Source organism: Ambystoma mexicanum, chromosome 2q (genome assembly GCF_040938575.1).
Source record: "Ambystoma mexicanum isolate Mex_15411 chromosome 2q, UKY_AmexF1_1, whole genome shotgun sequence".
Classification (NCBI taxonomy): Eukaryota; Metazoa; Chordata; class Amphibia; order Caudata; family Ambystomatidae; genus Ambystoma; species Ambystoma mexicanum.
The window spans coordinates 198365233-198383855 of NC_090924.1; the positions used below are offsets into that span (position 1 = coordinate 198365233).

Sequence of the window (18623 nt, forward strand, 5' to 3'; positions counted from 1 at the left end):
TTATCTCTAGGCTGGATTACTGTAACAGCCTCTCTGCCTGCCTCTACTTTCTGCCCTCCAACTCATCCAAAATAGGACTGAGAGACTTGACCTTGGCCTCAAGCCCTGGGATTGTATCTCTCCAGGCCTGAAATCTCTGCACTGGCTCCAAGTGGCCGCAAGGATTGAGTTCAAAACCCTCTGAATTGCCCACAAGGCCTTCTGGGGCCTGGGGCCTCAATACCTTCAACTCTCTCTTCCTAAATATCTTCCCGCTTGAGCTCTTCGCTCATCCGCCTCCAACTCTCTCAGGGTCGGTTGTTCTCCAAACAACAAGTTGGTGGTAGATGGCTTTCTTCGGCTGAAGCCTCCCTCTGGAACAGCCTCTCTGAAAATTGAGAACCATCTCAGGTTCCGGAAAAACCTCAAGACCTTCCTCTTTGCTATCTCTCCCCTCCCCTGTTTACCTCCTGGCTGAAACTGCACTGGTCACCTGGTTGCCCTCTGTTCTTCGGCCCAGGGCCCCTCCCCATCGTGTGCACACCTGCACTGCTTCCCTTGGCAACCCTTGCACTCTGGGACTGTTCTGTATCCCTATAGCCCCATACCAGCACTTGACAATCAATGTCTGCACTTACCCTCACACCTGCCACCAGCTGGCCGCACCTCCTTATTTATTCTTATTTATTGTTTATTTACTGTGCATCCTGTGTACTACACTTCCCTCCCCCCTTACTCCTTGCACTCCCCCCCCCCCCACTTTCCTCTTGCACTTGTGCGATCTCAATGTCACCTGGCCTAGTAAGATCATTGTTGGTCTTCCTTCTGTTACCCTGCCCTGTCCTCGTCGAGCCTTGAAACACGTGTTTATAGGCGCGTTATAAATGCCATATCATGCCTGGACCCCTTGGCACTGCTGAGGAAGCAGAGCGTACGGTGTGTTGACCACTGCGTATGCATCCAGTCCTGCAAGGCTGCCTCTTGGTACCTGGGCACTCACAGGCAGCGCATGGCTGGAAACATTTTATGGGGCTACAGCGCTGGGTGAGAAGAGTATTGCGAGCGGAGGGTGAGCCCAGGCAGAAATGGGTGCTCTGCAATCATGGCCCAAAGCGGTAGCAAAAAGCAGGGCAATCTGGATGAATATGCCAAGGCAGTGCCGCTGTGGCCACTGCTGGGAATCCTGAGCCTCTCATCGCCTAAAGATGAAGGAACACCTGACAGGAGGTGAATACTCCGAAGCAGGCAGGAAGGGTTTACTCATTGAATGATATTGCATCTAAATTTAAGCTCCCGTAAAAGCAAGCTGGAACAGGAGAGCTTGAGAATTACCGACGGCGGAGAACGGGTTAGCAGGATAGAGGACGACATAGGCGACCTGCAGTCCCCAATAATGGGAATCTGGAAATAATTTAAAATTGTCCAGGCCAAATGGGAGGATCTGGTCTCGCACGAGGCAGAACAATATCCGCATAATTGCGGTGCCTGAAAGCGACAAGCAGCGCAGGCTCGAGACCTTTGTGGAGGACTTATTGAAAAAGATCATTGATGCCCCCGACCGGTCTACCCTACTTCAGAGTGGATTGTGGGCACCGCTTGCTAAGACCTAAACCGGGAGCTCTGCTTTGGCTGATCGTTGCTCGTATTTTGAACTATAGAGACACGGATCTTCTACTGCGATATGCAAGGGAGAAGCGGCGGGCTGAGCTATAAGGTGAGCAGGATTTTTCTGTATCCGGACTACTTTATCGCTGTCCAAAATGAGCGGAAATTATTCATGTGGGTGAAGACGCTGTGGAGAGAGTGCTCCATGCTGTTCCCAGCGTGACTGCACATCCAGCATCGAGGGGAAAACGGGAGTGGGGGCGTGGGGGCAAGCTGAGATGAATGGTTACAACATGCCAGCTCTGTGAGGAGCATCCTTGGCTTTATGCATGGGTTTGCGGATGGAGGCGGGCTAAGCCGCATACTTGGAAATGGGTGATCACAGCATTGAATGGGGCGAAGGTCACATTTCGGAGTTGTTAAACATCCAAATGTTGGGTTGACAAAAAGCACTAGTTGGTGATTTCAAATGTTTCATTTATTTGTACAATATGTTAATTCAAATAATTGGTTAAGATTCTGACGCTGACTGGGGCAGCTCGTGTGCTAATAGAGGGCATGGTGGATAGGCAATGTGTGAACGTTAGGAGGTGCCTGGACCGTGCTGCATGCGAATAAACTTTTTATTCAACGGTACACAACTTGTCATCTTGGATTGACTACTGGGTGGTGTCGGACTACCTGCTTGGACAGGTGATGTGTGATATACTGCCTTGTACATTTTCTGACCACTTGCCTATTAACCTCACTGTGTCGCTGGGGAAGGGCGCGGCAGGCAGAATACAGTGTACAGGAGACTATCGATATTTATTTAGATTTATCGCGGGTCGGTGGACACGGTTGCTATGGCAGTCATTTAAGGCATATATATGAGGGATTGCAATGAGCACTGAATTTGGGGATCTCCCGGTCATGCAAAGGGAGCTAAAGGAGGTCTAGGGGACATTGAGGGAACTTGAACAGTGGTTGGCCAGGTGGCTTGATGAAAGTACGCTGTGAGATATTAAACGTTAGTTGTTCAACTTCTGTGCTCTCGCAGTTGGAGAGATATATTTTGCAGTGCCCGCAAAGGCTCAAAGGTATGGGGCGGTGGATAGACTCCAAAGGCCTCTAACAAAGCTTGTGCAGGCGGAATCTCAGGTGGGCGGTGCCACTGGTGGTGAAAGATGACAATGGGGAACTCTGCACTGAGCCTGAGAAGGTATTGGCTGCATTTTTTCCAATTTTATGAGACTCTCCGGTGCAGTCTAGGGGCAAGAACCTTGCTTAGATGGACAGGATTTTGACCTCTGAAATCTCACATGAGGCTGCACAAAAGCTAGAAGACCCGATTACGCTGGAAGAAATACTAGCGGCTATGACTTGCTGCTGTCGGGTAAGGCACCTGACTGGGAGGTCTTGGGGCAGAATTCTATAAACGATATAAGAAAATCTTGGGCCCGCACATGATAGTGTGTGGGAGGAATCCCTACAGGGCGAGAAGTTTCCACCAATGCTGAGGCATGCGGTCATAACGCTCCTGCTGAAGCTGTAGAAACCAGCGGAGGAGAGGGGGGGGGTTTCTATCAGCGCTATTGTTGCTCAACGTGACAGATATTTGCAATGGTTCCTGCCTTGAGATTGCTACCCATACTGACTTTCCCGGTTCGCCCTCACCAGTCTGGCTTCATCCCAGGGAGTTCCACAGCACTAAACCTGCATCGACTTTTCAACCATTGTCGCAAATAAACCCAGAGGCACAAGCTGTGGCTGTGTTGCTGGATGCTGAGGAAGCATTTGACTTGGTATCATGGAGCTTCTTCTTCAATGTGATGTAATATCATGGCTTCAGTGCTTACATGATGTCCTGCATTAAATTACTTTAGATTCCGCCTTTGCCCAGAATCAGAGTTGGTAGGAGGATGTCACAGCTGTTTCTGCTGGGCCGAGGCATGAAGCAAGGGGGCTGCCTCCCTCCCCCCCTTCTCGTTGAACTCTTTATAGAACCAGTGGCAGACCTGCTGAGTCATAAACATAGGGGAAGAGAGCTTACATGCAGACAATGTCTTGATTTTTGTAAGGGACCCAGAAACCAACTTGCTGCCAATCATGGAAGACGTCCATGTGTTTGAGGAACATTCTGGGTTGTTGGTGAACTGGACCAAGTCTGAGGTTTTCCCGATTATGGGCAGCGCAGCTCCATCTGGGGAGGGGCTGGGCCTAAAATGGGTGCCGCAAGAGATCAGAGTCTTGGGGATTCACGATATCCAGGGAAAATAAACAGCTGTATTGTATATGGGAGAGTGAAGATACCCATATTGTTGATGGGGAGGGTTGCCCTGATCAAAATGATAGCACTTCCAAAACGATATAATTTTTTTCTCAATATCCCAATGGTACTTACCAAATCATTCTTCAAGAGGTTGAACTTGTGGTCACTCGCTTCATTTGGGACAGGGAGGGGCTTATTAAAGTGTCATATAGGGCTAGGCCATACTCGATGGGAGGGCTTAAAATATCTGACTTTTAGCTGTTTTATTTGGTGGCACAGGTCAGTTTCACAATGTACTGAGGTGTGGGGGGGGGCGGCCTTTCCCCATGTAAGTCTGGAGGACAGTGGGGGCTCCCAAAGCAAGTACACGGCAGTGCTTAGCAGCAAAGGTTACAAAGACGCCAGTCCATATGACTCGCTAGCTGCCACGCTCTGGGCATGGGGCTAATTTTGGAAAAATGTGTGGCCCAGCCATATTGTCTGCAGGCTCCGGTATGGGGAGCCTTGAACGCTAAGCCCAAGATAAGTTGTTGTAGCAAGGGTGGCAGAGGCTAGGGGTGGAGCGACTGGGGAATCTGTGAGCGATGGTCAGTTTATCCCAGTGCAGAAGCTCCAGCATGTGAGGTGGGGGGCGTAATCTGCATGCAGGGTCCGTCTGTGGTATAACGTTTTCGGGCACCTGGAAATTGGTTCACAATCCAAATTGGCAGTCCATTCCTTTTGACAGTTTGAGTAGACCTCGAGGCGCTGTTTAAAATCATGCTGCATTTTATAGAATGCGTTCAGTAACGCGTGTTCATTCTACTAGCTTCACTACTCACACTGGCCTACTATGACCCAAAAAACTGTCCATCATATTGCGTTGGCACTTAGAGCACAGCCCGGTGCCCTATAGGTCAATGAGCACCAACCTTGTCTATGACTTCTTTACACAAACAACTGTTACTTCCTTGAAAATACGTCCATAGCATGCCCTTTCTTGGCTTTCTCTGCTGACCACCCTAGAGACCAGCATCTGAGCACAGGACTGGAATTAGAAACTGTGTACTGTCTTGCTTCCAAGACGCATGCATTGCCCCTGAGCTATCCTCCCGCTCGAAATTCGATGGGAAGAGTCGTATACGCAGAACTACTGCCATTTTAAAGTTAGTTCTGGACTCCTCGATCCAGATTGCTAATTGGTGATAGAGGGGTTGTTACGTACACGTGTAGGAAATTGTAGGAAATTATGAGCCGCGCATGCTCAATCTATCTTGTTTCATGTGCAGCTTTAGCATGTTTTTACCATACTATTGAAATTGTTTTTACACACATGAGCAAAGAAGGAACGTTCGATACATGTATAGAGGTTATTCCAGTTTTTGAGTAGCCCACTGTCGTTATGATCACGTTTTAGTCTCGAGGTGCTTCTTCTGATGTCCTCTCCCTTATTGTTTTTGTTTTAGTTTTTTATTTTAATACTGCTGGCGTCACCAAATTACATATCCAAGAATTCAGAGCCAGGGAGTATATCTTTTGCCATACAGGATTGTGTTTAAGCACCTTGCTAGGTGTGCTAAATGTTTATTTTAATGCTGTTGTTAAATGTTCCTTAATGAATGTGTGTTGCTTTTGGTCCGATTAATCAATGTATTTTCAAAATCAATGTAACCTTACTTTTTAGGTTTTAGAGTGTGGTGAGGAGAAGCTTCTCACACTGACTGAAATGGAGCGCATTAAAGCCTTGGCTGCCCAGTTTGTTAAGCTTCTGCGATCTCAAAAGGACAACTGCATCATGATGTCCGATTTACTGACCGAATATAGTAAAACGTTTGGTTACACACTACGCCTCCACGACTACGACGTGAGCTCAGTGCCGGCTCTATTGCAGAAACTGTGCCATGTTGTCAAGGTAAGCCTTTAATGGTAGAATCTCATGTAGGCATGTGTTTGGGATAACTGTGCACCATTTGCAAATATTTAAACGGTTCCGGGTCTTTATGCTGGAAAAATGTAATGCTGGTGGTAAACATGCAGGCGGCTGCACTCATGTGTATGACAGGGGTAAGCCATTGGTAAGGGTTATAGATGGCGGGGGCAAGTGGCAAGCCCCCATAACCCCCTGCATGAAAAAAAAATCTAAAGTCCCACTGCAGAGTTAATGCTGGCATAAATAAACGGGCATTTTTGTACATTTTCTGTTTTACCTTTTACTGTACATCTATCTATATGGATTCGAAATTAGAAGGTAAACTAAGCCCTTATATGCCTAAATACAAATGAAACACTGTTTTTGGTTTGTAATATTTTTAGTTTATAAACTATGCCGTTAATGTAAATGCTTTTTGCGCATGTTTTGTTTCACTGTAATTAATCCCCCTACTTGTTTTGATGCCATTTACCCTTCCGTTGTAACTACTTGCGACACTTTTTGTCTGGTGGTCCTTTTTCTCGCTGGTTGTGGTAGCCTGCACATTAGGGAGGCCCGCAAGAGACAATCCTCACAAGGGGCTCAGTTCTTCATCCTACGATCTCCATTGATATTCATCAACCATAAAAACGCCCCATCTTCTGACGATAAACGTCTTTGCCTCTTATTTTTCTGAAAGATGTTTGTTTTAAAAAAGTGTACATTTTTTTTTATAAATCACTGCAAACCAAGACAGACTTGTTACAGGATCTTCACACACAGATGAAAAACACGAGCGCGCATTTGCTGCCAATGTAGCACATGATGGGATATTGCACTCGGCCCTTAAAAAGGTGCAGTGCTTTGATTAGATATTTTGTTAAGGCTGCCTGTCCTGTGCTCTCTTGTTGCTTTATGGAAAGGGTCTAGAAGTGCAGTTTAAATACACTTATTCTCTTTTATGATGTGGAAATTGACACACAAACTATTTTATGCCAGATGGGCATCTTAATTGAGTGTTAAAATTCTAAATTTTAGGGAGTTTCCGCTCCACTGTTTTCCAGGATCCCTCAAATGGCCAGAAACATTCGATGAAGATTCCCAGTATGTAGATCTGGATTGACAAGTAGCTATTCTCCGGCATGGCATGGATTCACATGCTCATGAATATTCCCCGTCAGGCCGGAAATTCGGTACATGAAAAAAGTTTCACTTACAAACTGTATTTCGAGGGGATTGGGTCCTCCGACGTATTCCATATCTATAACATGTAATCACCACAGCTGTGCTGCTTCGGAAACTTTTTTCTGCGTCGATGCGCCGTCGTCGAGGACCTCCTCTGATGTGATAAGTAGGACGCACGACGCCCGTAGCCTCAGTTCCGTTTTTTCTGCGAACGTGTTGCTTCGTGAATCTCGGTTAACGCCTCGACTCTTTGGAGTTGTGTTCTTCTTGGTTCTTCGAACCTGTTCGTTTTTGTGAAAATCCTTCGTGTGAAGATGTCTTCTACTTCGTCTTGGACCCCGCGTCCGGGCTTCAAGAAGTGCGGGGAGTGTGGGTCCAAGATGTCGGTGACGGACTCGCACAACGCCTGTCTCTGGTGCCTCGGGGAGGCCCACGACACGGATGACTGTATCGACTGCCAGTCGCTCACGTCCAAAGCCTTACGTGAACGTAAGAAGAAGTTGTCGGTAAATCGGGTGTCCAAGCCCCAGAAGTCAAAGTCTGCGGGGCTTTCGACGGATGATTCGAGAGGAGACTCTCTGCGTCATCGTCGGAAGTCTCGTGGGTGGTCTTCTAGGAGTCGGTCTCGCCACTCCTCAGCCTCTTTGAGGTATTCTCGGAAGCGCCGACACCGGTCGTCTTCCAGGTCCTCTTCGGAGGACTCTGCCCAGCACGTCGCTTACCCCTCCAGCCGTGCGATGCCAGAGGAATGGGCTTCCTTCGGGAAGAAAATGCTGGCGATTCTCGAGTCGCAGGGTACTAAGCCGTCCGCGCCCCCGAGTGGGGTCAGTTGTGAGAGGTCGAGAGACACCGCTCGCAAGAGTGTTCGGCACGAGTCACGGGAGAGGTCCCGTTCGGACAAGGGGACTCGTTCTCGACATACCCATTCCAGGTCCCGGTCCTCGAAGCGTTCGAGACCGTGTGCACCTGTGATGTCTTCGAGGAAGACATCGACGTCTGAGGCATCGAGGGCATCGACAGGCTTTCTCGAGGCTCCGGCTCTGAGGAAGTCGTCGACGCTCAGGTCGTCGAAGGACACGCTCGGAGCTCCGGCTTCGAGGACGCCGCCGATGCTGGCGGCGCTGCATCTGACGACGCCGATCCTCTCTGCGCCGATGCCTGTTCTCTCGACGCCGATTCGCTCGATGCCTTTCGTGTCGGAGGTACCCCGTGGCACGGGGGAACCCCCTAGGAAGGCTCTGGTTAAGAGCAAGCACTCTCGGGTGCCTTCTTTTCGCCACCTGGACTATATTTCAGAGGCGGATGAGGATTCTGATGGCCTGGTTCCTAGTCAGGTTCCAGATGAAATTGTCTCGGGCCATAGTCAGTTTGACGATTTGAGGCAGTCACTGCATGATGCCAGTGGACTGGACACCTCTCCGGAGGTGGAGTTTTGTCGGCCTGAGCCTGGCTCTCATGCCGATTCCTCGTACCGACGCCTTATGGCTAGGGTTTCTGAGTACTTGGGATGGTTTGCTCCCCCAGGGGAGTTTGTACAGCATGATCTCACGGACATCCTTGATGCTGGTCCCCCAACTGACCCGGTACTTCCGTTCCATATGGCTTTACAGAGAAGGGTGGCGGCGGCTTGGACTGCTCCGGAGAGTCTCCCGGCGGTGGGCAGGTCCTTGTCGTGAAAATACCGTCCAGCCAGTAGCGACCCCTGCTACTTGACCAGGCACCCCACTCCGGAGAGTTTGGTGGTGCAGGCGGCCACGGCCCCGGCAAAGCAGGCGTCGTACCCTACCATCCCTCCTGATAGGGACGACAAACGTTTTGATGGCTAGGCGAAGAAAGTGTTCTGGTGGTATGGCGCTTCAGGCGGTCAACCCCATTTGTGCCTTGTCTCGTTTCACTCACACTCTGTGGAACTGTGTTGCGTTAGCGGCTGAACATATTCCCGAAGGGGACGAACGGGATGGTTTCCCAGGATGGTAAGGATGCCATGTGAGTCCGTTCAGTCGGGTTTGGACTTGGCTGAATGCGTCAGCAGGTCCATGGCGGCGAGCATCATGATACGCAGGTTTGCGTGGTTGCGGAAGTCGGGGTTTGCTCCTGATGTGCAGTCCCGGCTCCTCAACATGCCCTTTGACAGTGAACACTTTTTTGGCAGCAAGGCTGACGAGAGCCTTGAGAGGTTGCAGACCTCAAAAGCTGCAGCGAAGTCGTTGGGCGCTGCAGTTCGCCAACCTGCGCCTTTTCGTCCTAGGGGACAGCAATGGAGGGGTGGTTACTTTCGCTATTACTCGTCCTTCAGTAAAGCGTGAGGAGCTGGCAGTCAAAGAGGCCAACGCAGGGGTACCAGAGGTGGACGACAGGGCACCCGTGGTGCCAAGGCCGCTCGGGCAGTTGCCTCTTTGCCCTCAGGTAACGCCGCAGCCACTACCACTCAGTCATGAGGCCATGCCCCATGGTTCGCCGGTTGGGGGAAGGCTGGCGCAGCATCTTGTAGAGTGGCGTGCCATTACTTCAGATGTGTGGGTTCTGGAGATCATAACCCACGGCTACTGTCTTCCCTTTCGGCACAGGCCTCGCGACAATCCACTGGGGAACCTCTCTTTGCAGAGTCCGGATCCGCTCCTTGCGCAGGAAATTCAAGCCCTGCTGGAGAAAGGCGCCATAGAACTGGTGCCTGTAGCGGAGAGGAACAAGGGATGGTATTCCCCTTATTTTTTTATTTCAAAGAAAGACGGGGGATTGAGACCCATCATGGACTTGCGCGGATTGAACAAACTCCTAAGGAAGGACAAGTTCAAGATGGTTACTCTCTCTCAAGTCCTCCAGGCCCTTCAGCTTCAGGACTGGTTGGTGTCTCTCGAACTCAAGGATGCTTACTTCCATCTGCCGATCCATCCCAAGCACAAGAAGTACCTGAGGTTCGCGGTTGGAGACTCGCACTTTCAGTTTCGGGTCCTGCCGTTCGGATTGACCTCCGCCTGAGGGTTTTCACCAAGCTCATGGTGGTGGTGGCAGCGCATCTCAGGCAAGGGGGGGATTCACGTCTACCCCTACCTGGACGATTGGTTGATCAGGGGGAGCTCTCCCGAGCAAGTCCTGGATCATCTGTCCGTCACCTGCCACTCCCTTCACAGGCTGGGCTTCTCCCTCAATTTAAAGAAGTCCCATTTGATGCCAACACAGCGGCTCCATTACATCGGAGCAGTGCTCGACACTTCCCTGGGGCAGTGTTCTTCTCCCCAAGTGAGGGCTCTTCACATTCAGCAGATGGTGCACAAGTTTCAGCATGCCCAGACGCTCCCAGCGTTCGAGTTCTTGATGTTGCTCGGCCTCATGGCATCCTGCATTCTTCTGGTGCCAGAGGCTCGCCTGCGGATGAGATCTTTGCAGTGGGCACTCAAGATGCAATGGTCGCAGTCCTCCGGCAGGATGTCGGACCCGGTTCAGGTGCCGCCCTTGGTCGCCCGGGACCTTCTGTGGTGGGCCGTCGAAGGCAACTTGATGAAGGGGGCTCCATTTTGGCTTCCCTGGCCGGTGGTGACGATCATGACGGATGCATCCCTCACGGGATGGGGAGCTCATGTCAACGGGCTGACAGTCAGTGGTCCAGACTCCATATCAATCTGTTGGAGCTGAGGGCCGTCAGGCTAGCCCTGAAGGCTTTTCTGCCGACTGCGAGGAAAGAGTGTCCTGATCCTGACGGACAACACAGTGGCCATGCACTACCTCAACAAAAAGGGGGGGCAGGGTCACTTCCTCTGTGCAGGGAGGCGATGCAGCTCGAGTTCTGGGCCATCCAGCAGGAAGTTTCGATCTCGGCAGTTCATCTGGCCCGAGACGACAACGTGACGGCGGACGCTCTGAGCAGGCAGAGCACGATCTCTCACGAGTGGGAGTTGGCTCAGGAGATTCTCCTGGAGATCTTCGGCCTTTGGGGGACCCCTCAAGTGGATCTCTTCGCCTCCAGTGTCAACCGGAAGTGCAAAAGGTTTTGCTCGCGGGAATTTCCTCCAAAAGGAGCCTTAGGAGACGCGTTTGTGGTGGAGTGGTCATTCCCGCTGCTGTATGCGTTTCCTCCAGTCCCCGTCATCCCGCAAGTGCTGCGGAGGTTACGGAAGTTCGGTTCCCGGATGATTCTCATTGCTCCGGCGTGGGCTCGGAGAACGTGGTACCCGGACCTTCTCGACTTATCCATCTGCCCTCCACGTCGTCTTCCCTACCGAGACGATCTGCTCTCATGGGAGGGAGGTCAGGTTCTCCATCCAGAGGTCAGATCCCTCAACCTTCACGCTTGGCTTCTGAAAGGTTGAGGTATAAGGATTGGGACCTCCCTGAAGACGTGATGGAGGTGTTGCCTTCGGCCCGAAGGCAAGCAACAAAGTCTCTGTACCGTTGCCGTTGGCGTAAGTTCTGCGACTGGTGCAGAGTTCAGAATGTGGATCCTTTTGCATGTGACATCCCCATGGTTCTATCCTTGTTACTTTCTTTGGCCCACAAGGGCTTGCAAGTGGGTACCATTAAAGGTTACCTGGCGGTGCTGTCCATCTTTAAGCGCTCGTCTGAAGAGTGTTCTTACTTCAAAATCCCTTTAATTTCACAGTTTCTGAAAGGGCTCACTAAAGGACAGGGTTGTCCTTAGAGTTCGTCCTTCTTTTCTCCCGAAGGTAGTGACGGAATTTCATTTGGCCCAGAAGGTTGTTCTTCCGGCATTCTATCCTCCTCCGCATCCTGGTAAGGAAGAGGAGAGGCTCCATAGGCTTGATCCTAGGAGAGCTTTAAGCTTTTATGTTTCACGCATGTCCCGGGTCAGAGTGGACGATGAACTCTTTATTGGTTACGCTGGAAAGCGTTTGGGGCAAGCTGTGACGAAACAGACTTTGTCTCGCTGGATTATTTTGGCCATCTCGGAGTGTTACCGCTTGTCGGGTAAGGACCCACCGGCTGGCTTGCGGGCCCATTCTACCAGGGGTATGGCTGCATCTACTGCCCTGCAGAGGGGTGTTCCTATTCGCAACATCTGTGATGCAGCCACCTGGGCTTCAGTACATACATTTGTACGTCACTATTCCCTCGATTCCATCCGAGGACAGGATCTGGCCTTTGGCAAGGCGGTCCTTTGCTCTATTTGATTGGCAATTCTAAATTTTGATTATAAATTCTTTCCCTCCTCCTTGCTCTGGTACTGCTTTTGGGAGTGATATGGAATACGTCGGAGGACCCAATCCCCTCGAAGAACAAGTTACTTTCTTACCTGGTAACGTTCTTTCGATGGGATGGTCCGACGACGTATTCCATATCGCTCCCTCCCTGCCTTCCCCGCTGCAGAATTTCTTTTGCGATTGCAGCTTACGTTCCGCAAGGCTTTGTGTCTGACTGGCAGTTGACTAATGTCACATGTTCTGGGGGAAAAAACTACAACTGAGGCTACAGGCGTCGTGCGTCCTACTTATCACATCGGATGACGTCGGAGGAGGTCCTCTGACGGCGCATCGACGTCATCGACGTCATCGACGCAGGACGCAGACGCCGAAAAAAGTTTCCGAAGCAGCACAGCTGTGGTGATTACATGTCATAGATATGGAATATGTCGTCGGACCATCCCATCAAAAGAACGTTACCAGGTAAGAAAGTAACTTGTTCTTCTCCTTTAAACCAATCACTGTCCTCCTTGGTCATACTGCCCCCATCCAATGACTATCCTCTCACTAAGCCCCTCTCTGGCAGACATCTTCAGATTTTAACTGCGCGCTTCAGTGTTGGGAGTCCTTGAGTTTGCTCTCCTTGCTATCTGTATGTTTTTTCGTGTTTTTGATGGAAAATGTTCTATTTTTGTTTCAAAGAAGCCTGTGTGCTCTTTGTTTCTCCTGCTGACAGCGGGGACCCGTTGTCGAAGTTCAGTGCCCCTCCAGGGTGAAGATCGTCAAAGATTCTAGAAGGCCATCCGACCTACTTTGTGGCCTCTGGCCATGACGGAGGAGGAGGAGGGACGGTCCCTCTTCAGGCCCTGCACTAAATGCGGACTACGCAATGTATTTGTGGAGGACAAGCACCTGCAATGCCTCTACTGCTTGCACCTGGACCACAAGGAAGTGGAGTGCGAGATATGGCTCGGGTTCTCCAAGAAGACGACGAAGGACAGGCACAGTAGACTGACAGCGTGGCATAACGCCAAGGCCTTTGACCCGTGTTCCCTGCACGTTCTTGCCTCATCCAGGACCGGCCAGTCCGAGGAACGCTCTTCTAAGTCCTTTGAGGGTGCATCATCTGTGGGGGCCCAAGATAAGGCCATGAGTCGCAAGTCCGAGTCCATCGGATTTGCTGCGGAAGCGGATCCCAAGGTGGATGGGGCGCGATCAACATCACCTTCCGCAGACAATGGAGCTGCTCTTCGAAGAGGAAATAATCTACCCTGACTAAACTATGTGAGAAATCTGAGAAGCCGCAGACGGAGAAGGAAGAACAGCTCAAGCAGGCTCAACTGGCACATGGTAAGACCTTGGCGATGATGACTGCTACTGCCACGACAGCTAAGGGCGCTGACCCTGCAAAGGTAGCCCCTGCAGCTAAGGTGTCCCTACCCCAAGGTGTGACGCCACCGCAGTGACTTTGGCAAAGTCTGCTGGCACACCAGAAAGGGGGGGGGGGGACAGACTCAGGCGCCGGTTCAAGAGACTCGGGAAGGGAGAAAGGGGGAGGGGTAAGGAGGCCCCGAAGCAGCCCCACAGCAATCGCCTAAACCATGGAGGTCTTGTCCACGAACAACAAAGACGAGTACTTACAGTCCACGGGGACGTTGAAGAGGAGGGCAATGACGGCGCAGGGCCTAGTTTTCCTGTTCCGCCTTCTCAGCCGAGCCAAGTTTCCTTGGATTGTCTGTTAATCCTGCACACCTTGGTGTCAGAGATCCAGATGAGGATACTTCCGGCTCCGGTGAAGAAGAGGAAGCGTCATCCGACACCCCATTTCAACCTTCCGCCACCCCGTCTGGTCCCTTCTCCCCCAGAAGACCCAGACACTGGTACGGATACGGCCACGACAACGAGGATATCGGTGCAGCGGACGGTCGAGTCTCCACATTTGGATGCTCGACATAGGGTGTCCCCACTGGATGAGCTAGGATCGTTCCACTCCATGATGAGCTATTCCAGCTAGTTCCTGGGGAAACTAAGGAGGGCTTCTTGTACCACAGGGGCTATGCCAAGAGGAAGACAGTCATGGCGGTGCCCCTGCTGGACGACGTTTGGAAAGAGGGCCTGGCCCTCATGAAGAACACTTGCATGGCTCCCGCCAAACGGGATGGGCTGGAGAATAAAAAATCGGGTGCCTGACTCTGCACCCAAGTGCCTGAGGTTGCAGCCATAGTCTGATTCGGTGGTATTGGCCACGAGGAAACAGTCAGCCAATCCATCCTAGTCTTCGGTCCCTACAGACAGCGAGGTGAAGAGGATGGACGCCATGGGAAAGGTGATTTATACCGCTGCGTCCACTATCGAGGCATCCAACGCACTGGCGATCCTAGCCAGGTAAGACAGGGAGTTGTGGTACAAGCTGGGGCCTATTCTGGAGTTACTCCTGACGATAAGAGGATGGAGGCAATCGCTTTCTTCCAGGAAGGGTAGGTAGTGTCTGATCAAGCCATCACAGTGGCATTGGACGTCAGCGAAACGGGGTTCCGGCAAATGTGGAACAGTGTCTGCCTTTGTCGCCAATGCTGGATGGAAGGCTACGAATTTCCGCCAAGAGGGCCAAGCAAAGGTGCTGGACATGCCCTTCAACGGAATGAACCTATTAGGGAAAGTTGTCGACGAGTCCCTCCATTCCATGAAAGCGGATACAGACAGCTTGTTCCCTGGGCACCCTCCAGCAGCACTGCTCTTCTTTTCACAGCGGAAAGTCTAGTAGGTCTTCAAAAGGCTTCTCCACATCGTACCATCAGCCTTCCAGATCCACAACTCAGGAATCCTACAGAGGCCATTCCCTGGCCTCCGGTAGCGAAGGACAGCATCTCTGTCGCCTGCAGGGCAGGATGCCGGTGCTGAAGCAAGCCTGAACTGGCTGGGACTTCGGGCCCCCACTCGTGCACCCCGGTCGGAGGCCGGCTGACTAGGTTTGTCAGCAAGTGGAGAAAGATCACCATCGACAGATGGGTGCTTGACACTCTGTCACGATCCCTGCCCTAAGCATGGATAGCCAGGCCAGGTGGGCTACGTCTACCCCCATCAGGCCCTCAAGGGGCTTGAAATTTGCCCCCAGACTCTCTTAAAGTCAGTCCTGGCGCCTTTGGCGCCAGGCTCATATGCTAGAGCAGTAATCGGGGCCCATAAGGGCATTGCGCAACAACATGGATGCCTCCACATGGCTCCGTTCCTAAACTGAACCATGCGGTCTAGCATTTTGGGTGTGGCAGGCCCAGTGATGCCTGGGATGCCTGCAGGCTATATAAACCACAACCTAACTCCAGCACGCTTTGTGTTACTTTGCATTCCAGCAACATGATGCTCATCGTGTTCTGCAGCATCTTCGAACCTCAAAGTCAGCACCTGCAAAACAAAGAGACATCGTTATTTTTAGCAGCTTACCTGAGATTCCACCGCAGGCTGCAATCCGCACCCAAGGAACAGCAAACTTCTTGGATCTTCGAACCTGCAAAAAGAGAGAAGAGACATTAGACATTTACATCAGAGCCGCCCATCGACCAGCACCGCTTAGGAGCCTCTTGCTTCGGTGAACGCAGCGGCCAACGGGAATAAAAGACAACAGGTTAGCAGAAGCACGGCACCATAGCGCTACGTATAGCGCCCACTTACCGCATCGAGGCGCTCCTGAAACACCATCACTTGCCGGTGAGCCCAAATCCAGCCAACGGCCCAAAGCGGACTCCCGCGCACCTACTGGGAGAGAAAAGACCTCATTAGTTCAAAGAAAGGCTTACAGAATAACAGTTATAAGACCTACCTGAGAGACTCAAAGGGGCAGCATAAGTGAAGTAACTCGGTTGCAATCGCCCACAGAGGACAACGCGCCCCTGCCAAGAAGGCAGGACGGAGAGCTCGGCGAAGCCCAAAACAAGGTGAGGAAAGGCCCGGGGAGGCGCTGCGGGCATACCGGGTGTTGGGTGGTTATTTCCCCAGTTGCTCAATCTTGAACATTGCCCACCTGTTTTCCAGAAAGAACTCTCCGCTGATAATACCCGGGAGCGACCGAGAAGGGCACCAGCGTTCCGGCAGCTGGGTGGTGTCCCCGTGGATACAAGGTGAGCGTAACAGAACGCAAAGACTACCAAATCTATCCACCTTGGCGCCATGGAAGAAACAGAATTAGACCAATTGGCTCACTTACTGGGAGAACTTCGTGCAGAGGTTCACTCTGCCAGACAGGAGACTAACGCTCTTCTGAGAGACTTGGTGACTAAAGAGCATACCGAAGACCTTAGCAGGAAAGTCTTGCAATCCCATGCGGGTCAGACACCTCTACCTGGAAACAACCCACCGATGCAAAATCCTAGTATGTCATCCAGTCTCTACTCCGGTACAAGTTGTTATCAGGTGCAGTTCCTTTGGCACCCCCAGAGAGGTTTTCTGTAGATCCACGTAAATACGCAGCCTTCATAAATCAGTGTCGCCTTCATTTTCTTTGCAGGCCTGGAGCATTTCCAAATGACCAAGCCCGGGTAGCCTTTGTTTTATTATACTTAAGTGGCAGTGCTGCGGATTGGTCGGTACCGTTGGTGTCCCAGGATGACCCTTTATTACATAATTTTGGAGACTTTCAGAGGGAAATGGATAAACTCTTTGCTCGCCATACCCGTGAACAAGCTGTGGACAATGAACTCCTTTCCCTCCGACAGGGAAATCAGGATTTGTTAACGTACATTGCTACTTTCAACCGATTGGTTGCTGAAGCTAGGTGGCCTGAGAACAAAAGAACCACATTGTTTCATCGGGGCTTACAAGGTGAATTCTAGCACATTGTTTCATCGGGGCTTACAAGGTGAATTCTAGCTCAAGTGGTTGACCCTCCCAGAGATTGTTCTGAATTCATAGACCTGGTTGTGCAACTGGATCACCGGTTGCAAGACCGAAAAGCAGACGTTCAAAGATGGACCTTCGGCCTGGCTACGCTCGGCCTAGTGACAATGTACCTAGACTACAAGAGAATACTGTGGAACCCATGCAAATTGGAGGGGTACGACCCCCTCTAACAAAACAAGGAGATAAAAGGAGACAACAACTATGTCTATACTGCAGGAAGCCCGGGCATTTCCTGAGGGACTGCCCAGTGAAACCTCGGAGGAAGCTCGTTGGAGCCATGGAAAAAGAGTTAGTCAGTAGGGAAACTGCCCAGCTCGGCAAACGTAGAGGCCAGTTTGTCGAGTGAGGTAAAGGAGCCACCGACCTCGCACTTTGCAATTCCGGTGATCTTGATTATGAGAGATGGGGCTTCCCCTATGTTCCAAGCAGACTACAGATAAGGTAACCACTATGGATGGGACTGAAATAGCATCCGGACTCGTAACCCAGCGCACAGCCGAATTAACCTTGCTGTGCCAGGACGGACACCGAGAAACTCATTTCGTTCGATCTCATCAAGGCACCTCAATTCCAGCTCATACTAGGGATGCCATGGTTAGTTGCTCACAACCCTATGATTGACTGGCGGGCAAGAAAATTAACCTTTCCCAGCAACTGCTCTCCAGCCTGCTATTACCAAGGACACAAACTTGCTTTCAGTATCTCTACGACTCCAGAAGTGGCAGCTTTGGGAGTGACTAATACTTTGACTGAAGAATACGAAGATTTCCAGGATGTATTCCAGAAGGACCAAGCAAACACCCTGCCTCCGCACAGACCCTATGACTGCCAGATCGACCTTGTACCAGGGTGCGCAGGTCCCTTGTGGCAGGATCTATGCTCTCACAGAACCCGAAAACCTTCATTTGAAGGCTTATCTAGACCAGTACCTCGCTAATGGATTCATCCGCCCATCCAAGTCCCCAGCAGCCAGTCCTTTGTTCTTCGTACCGAAAAAAGAAGGGGACCTGAGAACCTGTATCGACTACCGCGCATTAAACCAGATCACTGTAAAGAACCGTTACCCCTTTCCCCTCATCCCTGAAATGCTGGACCTGGTCAAAGATGCGCAAATTTACACCAAACTGAACCTTCGAGGAGCATACCACCTGGTGCGGGTCAGAAGCGGAGACGAGTGGAAGACTGCTTTCCGCACCAAGTATGGTTTGTTCGAATACCAAGTCATGCCCTTTGGGTTATGCAACGCCCCTGCAGCGTTTCAGTATTTTATGAATGACGTTTTGAGAGCGTTAATAGATGTCTGCTCCCTAGTATACATAGATATTGGTGTACTCAACTTCAAAACAGGATCACATCAAGTGCGTCCGTTAAGTTCTCTCCAAGCTCTGGGAACATCGTTTAAATGCAAAAATGGAAAAGTATTTTTTTCATGTCACCGAAGTTGAATTTCTGGGTTTCGTTCTTACTCCAGGAGGCATCAGAACGGACTTGCATAAGGTGGACGCCGTTTTGAAATGGCCATCTCCAGCGTCAATAATAGGGGTACAGAGCATGTTGGGTTTTGCAAACTTCTACCACTGGTTCATACCAGACTTCTCACAGGTTGTACACCCGATCACCACATTGTTAAGAAAAAATAAGAAATTTGCCTGGACCGAAGATGCAGAAAAGGCTTTTCAGGAACTAA

General features: G+C 51.0%; 1 protein-coding gene across 4 annotated transcripts in view; it reads left to right on the plus strand.

Annotated features, from left to right (window-relative positions):
* MARF1 (meiosis regulator and mRNA stability factor 1) overlaps positions 1-18623 on the plus strand; it is a 1350049-nt gene that overhangs the window by 1102294 nt on the left and 229132 nt on the right. For all 4 annotated transcript variants that reach the window (XM_069647123.1, XM_069647122.1, XM_069647120.1 and 1 more), the window contains exon 21: positions 5499-5726. In XM_069647123.1, the coding sequence (XP_069503224.1) occupies positions 5499-5726 (228 nt within the window). The remainder of the gene's footprint in view (positions 1-5498; positions 5727-18623) is intronic.